At 43.1% G+C, this 16151-nt stretch overlaps 1 protein-coding gene across 1 annotated transcript in view; it reads right to left on the bottom strand.

The window, feature by feature from the left end:
• The window catches only part of glb1l2 (galactosidase beta 1 like 2), a 48466-nt gene extending 33138 nt beyond the window's left edge, over positions 1–15328 (bottom strand). The window contains exons 1-4 of the mRNA XM_049473387.1: positions 15250–15328; positions 12160–12371; positions 11995–12063; positions 10188–10283 (exon numbers count right to left, since the gene is read on the bottom strand). Of these exons, the coding sequence (XP_049329344.1) occupies positions 10188–10283; positions 11995–12063; positions 12160–12323 (329 nt within the window). The 5' untranslated portion in view covers positions 12324–12371; positions 15250–15328. The remainder of the gene's footprint in view (positions 1–10187; positions 10284–11994; positions 12064–12159; positions 12372–15249) is intronic.
• Positions 15329–16151: the final 823 nt, after the last annotated feature.

Below are 16151 nucleotides of genomic sequence, written 5' to 3'. Positions count from 1 at the left end.
AAGCACAAGTCCGAGTCAAGTCACAAGTCTTTGATCACGAGTCCGAGTCAAGTCACAAGTCTTTAGGCACAAGTCCGAGTCAAGTTACAAGTCTTTGATCACAAGTCCGAGTCAAGTCACAAGTCTTTGATCACAAGTCCGAGTCAAGTCACATGTCTTTAAGCACAAGTCCGAGTCAAGTCACAAGACTTTAAGCACAAGTCCGAGTCAAGTCACAAGTCTTTGATCATGAGTCAGAGTCAAGACACAAGTCTTTGGGCACGAGTCCGAGTCAAGTCACAAGTCTTTGAATACGAGTTCGAGTCAAGTCACAAGTCTTTGGGCACGAGTCCGAGTCAAGTCACAAGTCTTTGAATACGAGTCCGAGTCAAGTCACAAGTCTTTGGGCACAAGTCCGAGTCAAGTCACAAGTCTTTGATCACGAGTCCGAGTCAAGTCACAAGTCTTTAGGCACAAGTCCGAGTCAAGTCACAAGTCTTTGGGCACGAGTCCGAGTCAAGTCATAAGTCTTTGGGCACGAGTCTGAGTCAAGTCACAAGTCACTGATTACGAGTCTGAGTCAAGTCTCAAGTCTTTGGGCACAAGTCCGAGTCAAGTCACAAGTCTTTAGGCACAAGTCCGAGTCAAGTCACAAGTCTTTAAGCACAAGTCCGAGTCAAGTCACAAGTCTTTGATCACGAGTCCGAGTCAAGTCACAAGTCTTTAGGCACAAGTCCGAGTCAAGTCACAAGTCTTTGATCACAAGTCCGAGTCAAGTCACAAGTCTTTGATCACAAGTCCGAGTCAAGTCACATGTCTTTAAGCACAAGTCCGAGTCAAGTCACAAGTCTTTGATCACGAGTCCGAGTCAAGTCACAAGTCTTTGGGCATGAGTCCGAGTCAAGTCACAAGACTTTAAGCACAAGTCCGAGTCAAGTCACAAGTCTTTGATCATGAGTCAGAGTCAAGACACAAGTCTTTGGGCACGAGTCCGAGTCAAGTCACAAAACTTTGATCACGAGCCTGAGTCAAGTCACAAGTCTTTAGACACAAGTCCGAGTCAAGTCACAAGTCTTTGGGCACAAGTCCGAGTCAAGTCACAAGTCTTGGGGCACGAGTCCGAGTCAAGTCACAAGTCTTTGAATACGAGTTCGAGTCACGTCGCGAGTCTTTAGGCACGAGTCCGAGTCAAGTCACAAGTCTTTAGGCACGAGTCAGAGTCAAGTCACAAGTCGTTAATTACGAGTCCGAGTCAAGTCACAAGTCTTTGGGCACAAGTCCGAGTCAAGTCACAAGTCTTTGAATACGAGTTCGAGTCAAGTCACAAGTCTTTGGGCACGAGTCCGAGTCAAGTCACAAGTCTTTGGGCACGAGTCCGAGTCAAGTCACAAGTCTTTGAATACGAGTTCGAGTCAAGTCACAAGTCTTTGGGCACGAGTCCGAGTCAAGTCACAAGTCTTTGGGCACGAGTCCGAGTCAAGTCACAAGTCTTTGATCACGAGTCCGAGTCAAGTCACAAGTCTTTGATCACGAGTCCGAGTCAAGTCACAAGTCTTTAGGCACAAGTCCGAGTCAAGTCACAAGTCTTGGGGCACGAGTCCGAGTCAAGTCACAAGTCTTTGAATACGAGTCCGAGTCAAGTCACAAGTCTTTGATCACGAGTCTGAGTCAAGTCACAAGTCTTGGGGCACGAGTCCAAGTCAAGTCACAAGTCTTTGATCACGAGCCTGAGTCAAGTCACAAGTCTTTAGGCACAAGTCCGAGTCAAGTCACAAGTCTTTGGGCATGAGTCCGAGTCAAGTCACAAGTCTTTGGGCATGAGTCCGAGTCAAGTCACAAGTCTTTGGGCACGAGTCCGAGTCAAGTCACAAGTCTTTGAATACGAGTTCGAGTCACGTCGCGAGTCTTTAGGCACGAGTCCGAGTCAAGTCACAAGTCGTTAATTACGAGTCCGAGTCAAGTCTCAAGTCTTTGGGCACAAGTCCATGTCAAGTCACAAGTCGTTAGGCACAAGTCCTCGTCAAGTCACAAGTCATTTATTACGAGTCCGAGTCAAGTCACAAGTCTTTGATCACAAGTCCGAGTCAAGTCGCGAGTCTTTAGGTACAAGTCGCGAGTCAAGTCACAAGTCTTTGGGCACGAGTCCGAGTCAAGTCACAAGTCTTTGGGCACGAGTCCGAGTCAAGTCACAAGTCTTTGAATACGAGTTCGAGTCACGTCGCGAGTCTTTAGGCACGAGTCCGAGTCAAGTCACAAGTCTTTGGGCACAAGTCCAAGTCAAGTCACAAGTCTTTAGGCACGAGTCAGAGTCAAGTCACAAGTCGTTAATTACGAGTCCGAGTCAAGTCACAAGTCTTTGGGCACAAGTCCGAGTCAAGTCACAAGTCTTTGAATACGAGTTCGAGTCAAGTCACAAGTCTTTGGGCACGAGTCCGAGTCAAGTCACAAGTCTTTGGGCACGAGTCCGAGTCAAGTCACAAGTCTTTGATCACGAGTCCGAGTCAAGTCACAAGTCTTTGATCACGAGTCCGAGTCAAGTCACAAGTCTTTAGGCACAAGTCCGAGTCAAGTCACAAGTCTTGGGGCACGAGTCCGAGTCAAGTCACAAGTCTTTGAATACGAGTCCGAGTCAAGTCACAAGTCTTTGATCACGAGTCTGAGTCAAGTCACAAGTCTTGGGGCACGAGTCCAAGTCAAGTCACAAGTCTTTGATCACGAGCCTGAGTCAAGTCACAAGTCTTTAGACACAAGTCCGAGTCAAGTCACAAGTCTTTGGGCACAAGTCCGAGTCAAGTCACAAGTCTTTGGGCATGAGTCCGAGTCAAGTCACAAGTCTTTGGGCACGAGTCCGAGTCAAGTCACAAGTCTTTGAATACGAGTTCGAGTCACGTCGCGAGTCTTTAGGCACGAGTCCGAGTCAAGTCACAAGTCGTTAATTACGAGTCCGAGTCAAGTCTCAAGTCTTTGGGCACAAGTCCATGTCAAGTCACAAGTCGTTAGGCACAAGTCCTCGTCAAGTCACAAGTCATTTATTACGAGTCCGAGTCAAGTCACAAGTCTTTGATCACAAGTCCGAGTCAAGTCGCGAGTCTTTAGGTACAAGTCGCGAGTCAAGTCACAAGTCTTTGGGCACGAGTCCGAGTCAAGTCACAAGTCTTTGGGCACGAGTCCGAGTCAAGTCACAAGTCTTTGAATACGAGTTCGAGTCACGTCGCGAGTCTTTAGGCACGAGTCAGAGTCAAGTCACAAGTCGTTAATTACGAGTCCGAGTCAAGTCACAAGTCTTTGGGCACAAGTCCGAGTCAAGTCACAAGTCTTTGAATACGAGTTCGAGTCAAGTCACAAGTCTTTGGGCACGAGTCCGAGTCAAGTCACAAGTCTTTGGGCATGAGTCCGAGTCAAGTCACAAGTCTTTGGGCACGAGTCCGAGTCAAGTCTCAAGTCTTTGGGCACAAGTCCATGTCAAGTCACAAGTCGTTAGGCACAAGTCCTCGTCAAGTCACAAGTCTTTGGGCACAAGTCCAAGTCAAGTCACAAGTCTTTAGGCACGAGTCCGAGTCAAGTCACAAGTCGTTGATTACGAGTCCGAGTCAAGTCACAAGTCTTTAGGCACGAGTCCGAGTCAAGTCAGAAGTCTTTTGGCACAAGTCCGAGTCAAGTCACAAGTCTTTGGGCACAAGTCTGAGTCAAGTCACAAGTCGTTGATTACGAGTCCGAGTCAAGTCACAAGTCTTTAGGCACAAGTCTGAGTCAAGTCACAAGTCTTTAGGCACGAGTCCGAGTCAAGTCACAAGTCTTTGGGCACGAGTCAGAGTCAAGTCAGAAGTCTTTAAGCACGAGTCAGAGTCAAGTCACAAGTCGTTAATTACGAGTCCGAGTCAAGTCACAAGTCTTTGGGCACAAGTCCGCTTCAAGTCACAAGTCTTTGGGCACAAGTCCGAGTCAAGTCACAAGTCTTTGGGCACAAGTCCGAGTCAAGTCACAAGTCGTTGATAACGAGTCCGAGTCAAGTCACAAGTCTTTAGTCAAAAGTCGTTAATTACGAGTCCGAGTCAAGTCACAAGTCTTTGAGGACAAGTCCGCTTCAAGTCACAAGTCTTTAATTACAAGTCCGAGTCAAGTCACAAGTCTTTGGGCACAAGTCCGAGTCAAGTCACAAGTCTTTGGGCACAAGTCCGAGTCAAGTCACAAGTCTTTGGGCACAAGTCCGAGTCAAGTCACAAGTCGTTGATAACGAGTCCGAGTCAAGTCACAAGTCTTTACGCACAAGTCCGAGTCAAGTCATAAGTCTTTAGGCACAAGTCCGAGTCAAGTCACAAGTCTTTGATCACGAGTCCGAGTCAAGTAACAAGTCTTTAGGCACGAGTCCGAGTCAAGTCACAAGTCGGTAATTACGAGTCCGAGTCATGTCTCAAGTCTTTGGGCACAAGTCCGAGTTAAGTCACAAGTCTTTGGGCACAAGTCCGAGTCAAGTCACAAGTCTTTAGGCACGAGTCAAGTCACAAGTCTTTAGGCACAAGTCCGAGTCAAGTCAGAAGTCTTTAGGCACAAGTCCGAGTCAAGTCACAAGTCTTTAGGCACGAGTCAGAGTTAAGTCACAAGTCGTTAATTACGAGTCCGAGTCAAGTCACAAGTCTTTGGGCACAAGTCCGCTTCAAGTCTCAAGTCTTTAATTGGGAGTCCTAGTCAAGTCACAAGTCTTTGGGCACAAGTCCGAGTCAAGCCACAAGTCGTTGATAACGAGTCCGAGTCAAGTCACAAGTCTTTAGTCAAAAGTCGTTAATTACGAGTCCACTTCAAGTCACAAGTCTTTAATTACGAGTCCGAGTCAAGTCACAAGTCTTTGGGCACGAGTCCGAGTCAAGTCACAAGTCGTTGATAACGAGTCCGAGTCAAGTCACAAGTCTTTACGCACGAGTCCGAGTCAAGTCATAAGTCTTTAGGCACAAGTCCGAGTCAAGTCACAAGTCTTTGATCACGAGTCCGAGTCAAGTCACAAGTCTTTAGGCACGAGTCCGAGTCAAGTCACAAGTCGGTAATTACGAGTCAGTCATGTCTCAAGTCTTTGGGCACAAGTCCGAGTTAAGTCACAAGTCTTTGGGCACAAGTCCGAGTCAAGTCACAAGTCTTTAGGCACAAGTCCGAGTCAAGTCACAAGTCTTTAGGCACGAGTCCGAGTCAAGTCACAAGTCTTTAGGCACAAGTCCGAGTCAAGTCACAAGTCTTTAGGCATGAGTCAGAGTCAAGTCACAAGTCGTTAATTACGAGTCCGAGTCAAGTCACAAGTCTTTGGGCACAAGTCCGAGTCAAGTCACAAGTCGTTGATAACGAGTCCGAGTCAAGTCACAAGTCTTTAGTCAAAAGTCGTTAATTACGAGTCCGAGTCAAGTCACAAGTCTTTGGGCACAAGTCCGCTTCAAGTCACAAGTCTTTAATTACGAGTCCGAGTGAAGTCACAAGTCTTTGGGCACAAGTCTGAGTCAAGTCACAAGTCGTTGATAACGAGTCCGAGTCAAGTCACAAGTCTTTACGCACGAGTCCGAGTCAAGTCATAAGTCTTTAGGCACAAGTCCGAGTCAAGTCACAAGTCTTTGATCACGAGTCTGAGTCAAGTCACAAGTCTTTGGGCACGAGTCCCAGTCAAATCACAATTCGTTGATTACAAGTCGGAGTCAAGTCACAAGTCTTTGGGCACAAATCCCAGTCAAATTACAATTCGTTGATTACAAGTGCGAGTCAAGTCACAAGTCTTTGGGCACGAGTCCGAGTCAAGTCACAAGTCTTTGGGCACGAGTCCGAGTCAAGTCACAAGTCTTTGATCACGAGTCCGAGTCAAGTCACAAGTCTTTGGGCACGAGTCCGAGTTAAGTCACAAGTCTTTAGTCAGAAGTCGTTAATTACGAGTCCGAGTCAAGTCACAAGTATTTGAGGACAAGTCCGCTTCAAGTCACAAGTCTTTAATTACGAGTCCGAGTCAACTCACAAGTCTTTGGGCACAAGTCCGAGTCAAGTCACAAGTCTTTGGGCACAAGTCTGAGTCAAGTCACAAGTCGTTGATAACGAGTCTGAGTCAAGTCACAAGTCTTTAGGCACGAGTCCGAGTCAAGACACAAGTCGGTAATTACGAGTCCGAGTCATGTCTCAAGTCTTTGGGCACAAGTCCGAGTCAAGTCACAAGTCTTTAGGCACAAGTCCGAGTCAAGTCACAAGTCTTTAGGCACAAGTCCGAGTCAAGTCACAAGTCTTTAGGCACGAGTCCGAGTCAAGTCACAAGTCTTTAGGCACGAGTCCGAGTCAAGTCACAAGTCTTTAGGCACAAGTCCGAGTCAAGTCACAAGTCTTAAGGCACGAGTCCGAGTCAAGTCTCAAGTCTTAAGGCACGAGTCCGAGTCAAGTCTCAAGTCTTAAGGCACGAATCCGAGTCAAGTCTCAAGTCTTTGGGCACAAGTCCGCGTCAAGTCACAAGTCTTTGGGCACAAGTCCGAGTCAAGTAACACGTCGATGATTACGAGTCCGAGTCAAGTCACAAGTCTTTAGGCATGATTCCGAGTCAAGTCACAAGTCTTTAGGCACAAGTCTGAGTCAAGTCACAAGTCTTTGATCACGAGTCCGAGTCAAGTCGCAAGTCTTGGGGCATGAGTCCGAGTCAAGTCACAAGTCTTTGGGCACAAGTCCGAGTCAAGTCACAAGTCGATGATTACGAGTCCGAGTCAAGTCACAAGTCTTTAGGCACGAGTCCGAGTCAAGTCACAAGTCTTTAGGCACAAGTCCGAGTCAAGTCACAAGTCTTTGATCACGAGTCCGAGTCAAGTCGCAAGTCTTTGGGCGCGAGTCTGAGTCAAGTCACAAGTCTTTGATCACGAGTCCGAGTCAAGTCACAAGTCTTTGATCATGAGTCCGAGTCAAGTCTCAAGTCTTTGGGCACAAGTCCACGTCAAGTCACGAGTCTTTGGGCACAAGTCCGAGTCAAGTCACAAGTCTTTGGGCACAAGTCCGAGTCAAGTCACAAGTCGTTGATTACGAGTCCGAGTCAAGTCTCAAGTCTTTAGGCACAAGTCCGAGTCAAGTCTCAAGTCTTAAGGCACGAATCCGAGTCAAGTCTCAAGTCTTTAGGCACGAGTCCGAGTCAAGTCGCAAGTCTTTGGGCACGAGTCCGAGTCAAGTCATAAGTCTTTGATCACGAGTCCGAGTCAAGTCACAAGTCTTTGGGCACGAGTCCGAGTCAAGTCACAAGTCTTTGGGCACGAGTCCGAGTCAAGTCACAAGTCTTTGGGCACGAGTCCGAGTCAAGTCACAAGTCGTTAATTACGAGTCCGAGTCAAGTCTCAAGTCTTTGGGCACAAGTCCACGTCAAGTCACAAGTCTTTGGGCACAAGTCCGAGTCAAGTCACAAGTCTTTGGGCACAAGTCCGAGTCAAGTCACAAGTCTTTGGGCACGAGTCCGAGTCAAGTCACAAGTCGTTAGTTACGAGTCTGAGTCAAGTCTCAAGTCTTTGGGCACAAGTCCGAGTCAAGTCACAAGTCGATGATTACGAGTCCGAGTCAAGTCACAAGTCTTTAGGCATGAGTCCGAGTCAAGTCACAAGTCTTTGATCACGAGTCCGAGTCAAGTCGCAAGTCTTTAGGCACGAGTCCGAGTCAAGTTACAAGTCATTGATTACGAGTCTGAGTCAAGTCACAAGTCTTTGGGCACAAGTCCGAGTCAAGTCACAAGTCTTTGTTCACGAGTCCGAGTCAAGTAACAAGTCATTGATTACGAGTCCGAGGCAAGTCACAAGTCGTTGATTATGAGTCCGAGTCAAGTCACAAGTCTTTAGGCACGAGTCCGAGTCAAGTTACAAGTCGTTGATTACGAGTCTGAGTCAAGTCACAAGTCTTTGGGCACAAGTCCCGGTCAAGTCACAAGTCGTTGATTATACACAAGCAAACACACACGCATGCAAACACACACGCATGCAAACACACACGCATGCAAACACACGAACGCAAACACACACACACACAAGCAAACACACACACATGCAAAGACACACACACAATCAAACACACACGAACGCAAACACACACGCGTGCAAAAACACACGCGTGCAAACACACACGCGTGCAAACACACACGCATGCAAACACACACGTATGCAAACACACACACAAGCCAACACACGCGTGCAAACACACACGCATGCAAGCACACACACACAAGCACACACGCGTGCAAACACACACGCGTGCAAACACACACGCTTGCAAACACACGCGTGGAAACACACACGCATGCAAACACACACGCGTGCAAACACACACGCGTGCAAACACACACGCGTGCAAACACACACGCAAGCACACACGCAAACACACACGCGTTCAAACACACACGCGTGCAAACACACACGCGTGCAAACACACACACGCTTGCAAACACACACACGCTTGCAAACACACACACGCTTGCAAACACACGCGTGGAAACACACACGCATGCAAACACACACGCGTGCAAACACACGCATGCAAGCACACACACACAAGCACACACACACGCGTGCAAACACACACAAGCAAACACACACGCGTGCAAACACACACTCGTGCAAACACACACGCATGCAAACACACACACACACACAAGCAAACACACACACACACAAGCAAACACACACACACAAGCAAACACATACACACACACAAGCAAACACACACACACACACACACACAAGCAAACACACCCGCGTGCAAACACGCGTGCAAACACACACACACGTGCAAACACACACAAGCAAACACACACACACACAAGCAAACACACACACACGCATGCAAACACACGCATGCAAACACACATGCATGCAAACACACACACAACCAAACACACACGCGTGCAAACACACACGCATACAAACACACACACACGCAAACACACGCGTGCAAACACACACGCATGCAAACACACACACAAGCAAACACACACACACAATCAAACACACACGCATGCAAACACACAAGCAAACACACGCATGCAAACACACTCGCATGCAAACACACACAAGCAAACACACGCGTGCAAACACACACATGCAAACACACACACAAGCAAACACACACGCGTGGAAACACACACAAGCAAACACACACAAGCAAACACACACAAGCAAACACACACGTATGCAAACACGCAAGCACACACGCATGCAAACACACATGCATGCAAACACACACGCGCGCAAACACAAACAAACACACACGCGTGCAAACACACACGCATGCAAACACACACACAAGCACACACACAAGCAAACACACACGCATGCAAACACACACGCATGCATGCAAACACACGCATGCAAACACACACAAGCAAACACACACAAGCAAACACACACGCATGCAAACACACACACAAGCACACACACAAGCAAACACACACGCATGCAAACACACACGCATGCATGCAAACACACGCATGCAAACACACACAAGCAAACACACACGCATGCAAACACACACGCATGCAAACACACACGCATGCATGCAAACACACGCATGCAAACACACACAAGCAAACACACACGCATGCAAACACACACGCATGCAAACACACACAAGCAAACACACGCATGCAAACACACACACAAGCAAACACACACGCGTGCAAACACACACGCGTGCAAACACACACGCGTGCAAACACACACGCGTGCAAACACACACACAAGCAAACACACGCATGCAAACACACACATGCAAACACATGCAAACACACACGCAAGCAAACACACACACAAGCAGACACACACACACAAGCAAGCACACACACATGCAAATACACATGCATATATACACATACGCATGCAGACACATGTGTAGACATACGCAGACACACACACACAAATACAAAACAAATAATTATACATTAGTAGAGTACAGATAAGGTATTTTAGTACTTAAAATGAAGTTCTATGCATTTTGCATAATACTGGGTGTGCAATTCTCCCCATGACTTCTCAAGTAACATGATTGGTCTAGATCCTGGGGATATGGAGCTATTGGTGTTTTTTTTTAATCTATTCTTATTTAAGAACAATAACAGACATTTTTGTTATTAGTGAAGAGGTTGTGAGTGTACAGGAGGTAGATAAATGAGTGTAACATTGTTCAGTATGCAGAAGCTTTAATCACTTTAAAACAAGTACTGCGAGAGTAAGCATGCCAACCTGGGGAGACCACCCAAGTCCCACTCAGCACATATGTAAGGTCCTGGACGAAGAATCACACAGAGGTCTAACTCTGCTGCCAGATGAATGTATGCCCTGTACAAAAATAAGATAATAGAGAGTTAGAACAACTGTGCTGTTTATATGAGGTACAGATGTTTGAGGTATTGAACACTGTGTTAGTTAAATAAATTCAACAAACCCCAGGTTGTGTACAGTACCACAGAGAAATAAGCATTAGCCCCTTTATTTGCCTCACAACATTTTTAGGTATAGGGCCTAGCGGTTTGCCTGCGGTGGTCTACACTGACCAGAATTCTTAGCTTAAATGCACAAAGAGGGCGGTGCTCTTTCTTCTTATGTGTATCCGGTTACCTGACCATTCATGGTGCACATAAAAGAGCTAGCTACTTTTTTGTGTTAGACCACTGCGGTCATGCCGTCTGTTTGTAGTCGGCACCATGTTGTTTATGCCCATATTTAGGGTTCCGTGTCTAAGCTGCATTTATCCATGGACAACATTAATGGACATTAAAATAGCAAACAAACAGCAAGAAAACATTAAAACAAGGAGGACAGTGTTACTCCAAAACCACAGACCTAACCTAGCAAAGGGAATAATCTAAAGCACTGTAAAAAAGCGTAATGTGGGTTTTCTTCTGACTGACAGAGTAACATGTAGAACAGCGTAAAATCTGCTTCTCTAATTTAACACAGCATGATACAGCTTTTAAAGCTCGGTTTTAGGGGAAACACTGTGCTGCTGGTTTTAGTGTTTTCCTGCTGTAACACAGATAGTTGATAAGTTTTATCAGCTGTGTTTAATATGCTGTAAACATACGATCAGAGATTACTGATGTTACACCAAATGGATTCCACTGGCGTTCTCTGCTGCTGTGCTGTAACGTCAGTTTAGAGCGCTGTAGCGTTAGCTTAAAGCTAGCATTATACTCATAATGACTCTTAAACGATCTCGTAATTCAGAGAATCCAGGGATGTTCAGGAGGAAAATGTACTTCAGAATGAAACGTACAGGGGTCAAAACATTTATTTATTTACCACAGAATGTGACAGAGGCCAGTTTTTAAAAAAGCCCATTCATTTCAGCCATAGACAAATGCAGCCAAATATGGGCATACGAGGACTACAGAATTATTGTGAGCAGCTCTGGTTAATATTGTGTTTATTATGGTTGTTGTACAAGGGGTTTGGTTTGTATTGTGGAGCTTTCATTGTAGTGGCCTTTACTTTAAAAGTTAGTAAAATTAGTTTTGTGTATCTCAGTTTTGTGGGGAGATTATCTTTAGGGTAATTTGATTTACCCATATTTTGTTCTGGTTTGCCTTATTTAGGAAGTTATAAGTTAGACACTGTTTTTGTAAGCTTAATTTTCTTTAAAAGCTTACTTAGTTTGTTTGTTTATTATTGTAACCTTTTATTACCAAATAACTTCCTTGGTGTGTTATTAGTGTTCCTGTAGATACTGTAACACTGAATCGTGTTTGATTTTTCTTAAAAACATTTCAAGAATGAGTGGAGCAAAACTGCAGCAGGATTAAAAAGCAGATGTGTTCACTTTTTAGTTTTTTTACACAAACAGTTCATTCATAGCAGCTTTTGCAGCTTTGTTTCTGTAAAATAACTGGAGGACTACATTCTACAGCATAGACATTCATAAACGAAAATGTTCATAATTGTTTTTTGCAAAAAGCATGTGTCAAAAAGGCTTCACCTACCATATGAACTTTCTAGCTTCATCACTAGTTCTCATCAATGATTTTTACACATGCAGAGAGACAGTACTTACACCAGATCCAGTTGATCATTAAAGCAGTACACTCCTTTCTCCGGTTCATGCAGGTTCCATGGCACGTACCTGACAGAAAACACCAGGCAAACAATTAGCTTGTGGTATGTTGTATTTATTGATAGTTTTATGATTATGTTTTGGGCTGAAGTAAGATCATCTTACGTGGTGAGGGTGTTTAGGCCACAGCCCTTCAGTTTTATCAGCCTATCTCTCCAGTATGCCCTGGGAACCCGGAAGTAATGGATGGAGCCTCCCAGGATGTGAAAGGGTGTTCCATCCAGAGAGAAGTGGGTGGAGTTGGCTCTGAGACCCTCTCTGTGGGTCATTCTCTCCTTCCTGCAGATGTATTTACCTGAAATCAGGCTACCACTTCCCTTACAGAGAGACACGTATACAACAAAGTTTCTATTTGGTTTGCAATGTCATCCCAACATATTTTATATTTTAACTGCTTATATTTTATTTGTTAATATACACCCATTCCTGCATTTTAAGCCTGAAACACATCCAAAAGGTTGGAATGTTTAACCATTTTGAAATGACCGCCTATCCACATAAGCCCTCTCTGGATGGTATTAGATTCTCAGGGGGGCATCTGTGAAAAATATTTCACATTTTTACTCAGTGATAAAACTCCTGCATTCGGACTGCAATTAAAAACCAGAGGATGGTGTGCCAGTGGACAAATAGCTATTTTATTAAACGCGAGGTATCCGTCCGCACGGGACCAACATTACCGGAGGACCACAAAAAAAAAACAGAACGTAGTTCAGTAAAAACAATAGGTAATTCAGCAATTCATTTGAGAGGCTTTTTCTCTGGGTTTTCAGGCCCCAGGTGCAGCAGGCTGTGGACCCCTTGCAGTTTCCATATCAGGAGAACATGGGTGTGGATGATGCAGTAATATATATGATCCACAAGACCCTTTCGTTTCTGGATGGTACAGGGGGATTCACAAAGCTCATGTTTTTTTTATTTTACAAGCGCCTTTAACACAATCAGGCCGCAGATTCTGAGGGAACAGCTGATGATAGGTGTGGATGCTATGTTAGTCACATGGATTCACAGCTATCTCACAGAGTGTCCGCAGTATGTCAGGTGGTTGCAGGTCTGAGACGGTGGTAACCAACATTGGGGCTCCTCAGGGTACAGTATTGTCACCATTTCTCTTCACTCTTTACACTGCTGACTTTTAAACATTTAAACTTTGCCACATTCAGAAATATTCAGACGACACAGCTGTGGTGGCATGTATAAGAGGTGGGGATGAAATAGAGTACAGAGATCTTGTTGCTGCCTTTAAAATTAAAATTGCAATATTTCGCAGGAAATGTAGCTCTAACTGCTTGGGCTGTAGATTAAGAAGCTTGGAGGGAATACATATACATTCAGGGTCATTTTATAATACTTATAAAATATATATATATATATATATATCATGTAAATATCATTCTTCTAATTATATCCAATAACACAAATGCAAATATCGCAAATATTTGGGTCTAATAACATTTCATGGTTTTGAGGCAACATTCTTGAAAAGAATTCCAGGAAATGCACCCAACCATGAAATGTTATTAGACCCAAATATTTGTGACCAGCATATCAGTGAAAGTTTCAGAAATAAAATAATAATAATAAACATTTATCCATGTAAAGAAATACTGATGAAATCTTGAACAAAAGGCTGTGGATTGTAAAAAACTAAACTCTTGCCAGGCAATGCACCACATTATAATTTTTGATAATATGGTGTTACATCCATAAAAAATACAGTGTATATAAAGTCAGTCAGCCTCCAAGGAAATGCATCTTTTCTTAAATCTAATTACTTCATTATTACATCCATGATAAAAGTTTATAATTCTAAAATTCTATACTTAATAATTCAAATTAAATAAGAAATAAAGACTTTTATTTTTTTTATATGAGGCTTGTGACATGTTTCTTGAGCCGGACACTGTGATTTGAGAACACTATTCACACCTTCAGATATAGAAACAGCAAATGGTATTCATACATACATATTTTGTTAATTAAGAAATCAATAAACACAATTCCACTTTCTATAGATCATAACTTTGACACGCAAATCATGCTTAACAGTATATTTGATCTTGATATGGTCTATGTAACACACAGACTGCATCAGTAAAAGGTTTATTTCCTTTACTCATGACTGTTATTTATGTTCCTTTATGTGCCGCACTATGCTAATTTCCCTCTGAGCTTTTTAAACTACAGCCCAAGTATTTAAAACTACATTTGCCTCAAAATATTACAACTTTAATCTTGTCATAATATTACGACTTTATTTGTACTTTAAGTTTAAAGTCATAATATTACAAGAAAAAGGTTGTAATAATACGACTTTTATCTAGTAATATTAAAACATCAACTTTATTCTCATAATAAAGATCGTACTACTACAACTTCAATCTTGTAATATTATAACTTTTTTTGGTGATATAACGACTTAATTCTCAAAGTGAAAAACCTAAACCGCTGTCATAACTAAGCGATGCAGGATCCATCAATGCCGCATTTTCCAAAATTCTCTTCACAGTCCTTTTTGGGAATAGATCTAGGGCTGTAATGACAAATTGTTTATGATGGGCTCAAAAAAAAAAAAAACATTTTAAAGGGGCCAGAATGACAGTCCTGCCAAGTACGAATGATAACCATCAAACCCTGCGACTAACAAATAATGTCTGCATTTTGGCATGCGGCCAATAAAGGTAATATCTGTAGCGTTTCGATTTAATCTGCACTATTTTTTGTCCATGTTAATTCGCTTATTTTAGATTACTTTAGATTAACTTTATTTGATAAAACAATGCAATTTAATTTTTTTTATGTTTGCAGCAATCAATCCCGAAGTTAAGAACTAACATGTATTCTCTCCATTTACTTTTCAGTTTTAACTGCACCCTCTCAAAAATGTGCTGATGCCAGAGGAGGCTTAGCCCTGAAGTCTAAACCTTCAAACAATTTATATTTATATAAACTTTTATATTTTGTTTCATATTTAACAAAGTGAGAATATTTTGCGTTTTTAATTAAAACAAACTAATACATTCATAACGCTATATTTTGCACAAGTCCACCAGGGGAGAGAATTATTTGTTTAACAAGTTTTAAGTAACTAATATCTCCAATAACATTTTGCTATGTGATTACATAATGTTAATTAAACTCAGCTCAACCAAGTTAAAATACATAAATAAACAAATCAAACAATTGTCGACTTACCTAGATTATGTAAACGAATAAGCCGAGATGTGGACTTGTTCGGAAACAAGCATAAATGTCAGCCATCAGGCTATAGCTGTTGTACCAGTTGGACCTAAATGAAATCAATGAGGCAAGGTCCAGAAGGCTTCAGTACAAAGATGTCAAAGGGGGCTATTGTTAGACACCAACAGATGTATATTGTTGTGGTTTGAATGCACAGGCAAATTCAGAGGACATTTGTAGGGAGTTGCTCATAAAACTATACACTTTGTTATTGTTCACCTTTTAACTCAGGAAGACTTAATCTGCCTTTTTCTTATTTTTCCCAATGCCCTTTAATTGTTGAAAATCATTCTACATTTATATAGTCTTTTGGTGGGGTTAGCTTCTATATGATCATTTTGTTCCTGGAAATCTGTGTACCGTCATGTGAAAAATTAGGATTCTAGATGAAAATATTTGCCTTGAACAAATTCATTTGCTTAAATATGTTATAACTAAACAAATTTAATATAGATAAGCATGTAACTTTGTTTGACTGCCAGCGGGTAGTTGAAAAACAATTTCCATGCATCAGACCTGGTTTGGCTGCTTTAGTTTAGCATTTGCTTAACCTAGCCTGGCTGGTTACCGTTCTGGCTATCAGACTGCTGCCGAGGTGCCTGATGCAATTTCTCTCTCTTTTTTTTCACTGCGGGCGAGCGTGCCTTAGCTGGGTGCTAGCCTGTGCTAAGTTAATGCTGCTGCTGCTGCTCAACTTTTTGGCATAGTAAAATATACCTAATTAACTTTGATATAGTCTACACTGTAATATTCAGTGAAAACAAAGAAAAATAAGTAAGAATATAAATATATACACAATTTATTCATGTAATAAATTTACTGTGTTGCGTAAGTAAATCTTAATAGAAACATTGTAG

Source organism: Astyanax mexicanus, unplaced genomic scaffold, assembly GCF_023375975.1.
Source record: "Astyanax mexicanus isolate ESR-SI-001 unplaced genomic scaffold, AstMex3_surface scaffold_37, whole genome shotgun sequence".
NCBI lineage: Eukaryota > Metazoa > Chordata > Actinopteri > Characiformes > Acestrorhamphidae > Astyanax > Astyanax mexicanus.
Note: the sequence above shows the minus strand (reverse complement) of the source record. Positions and strands in the feature narration are given on the sequence as shown.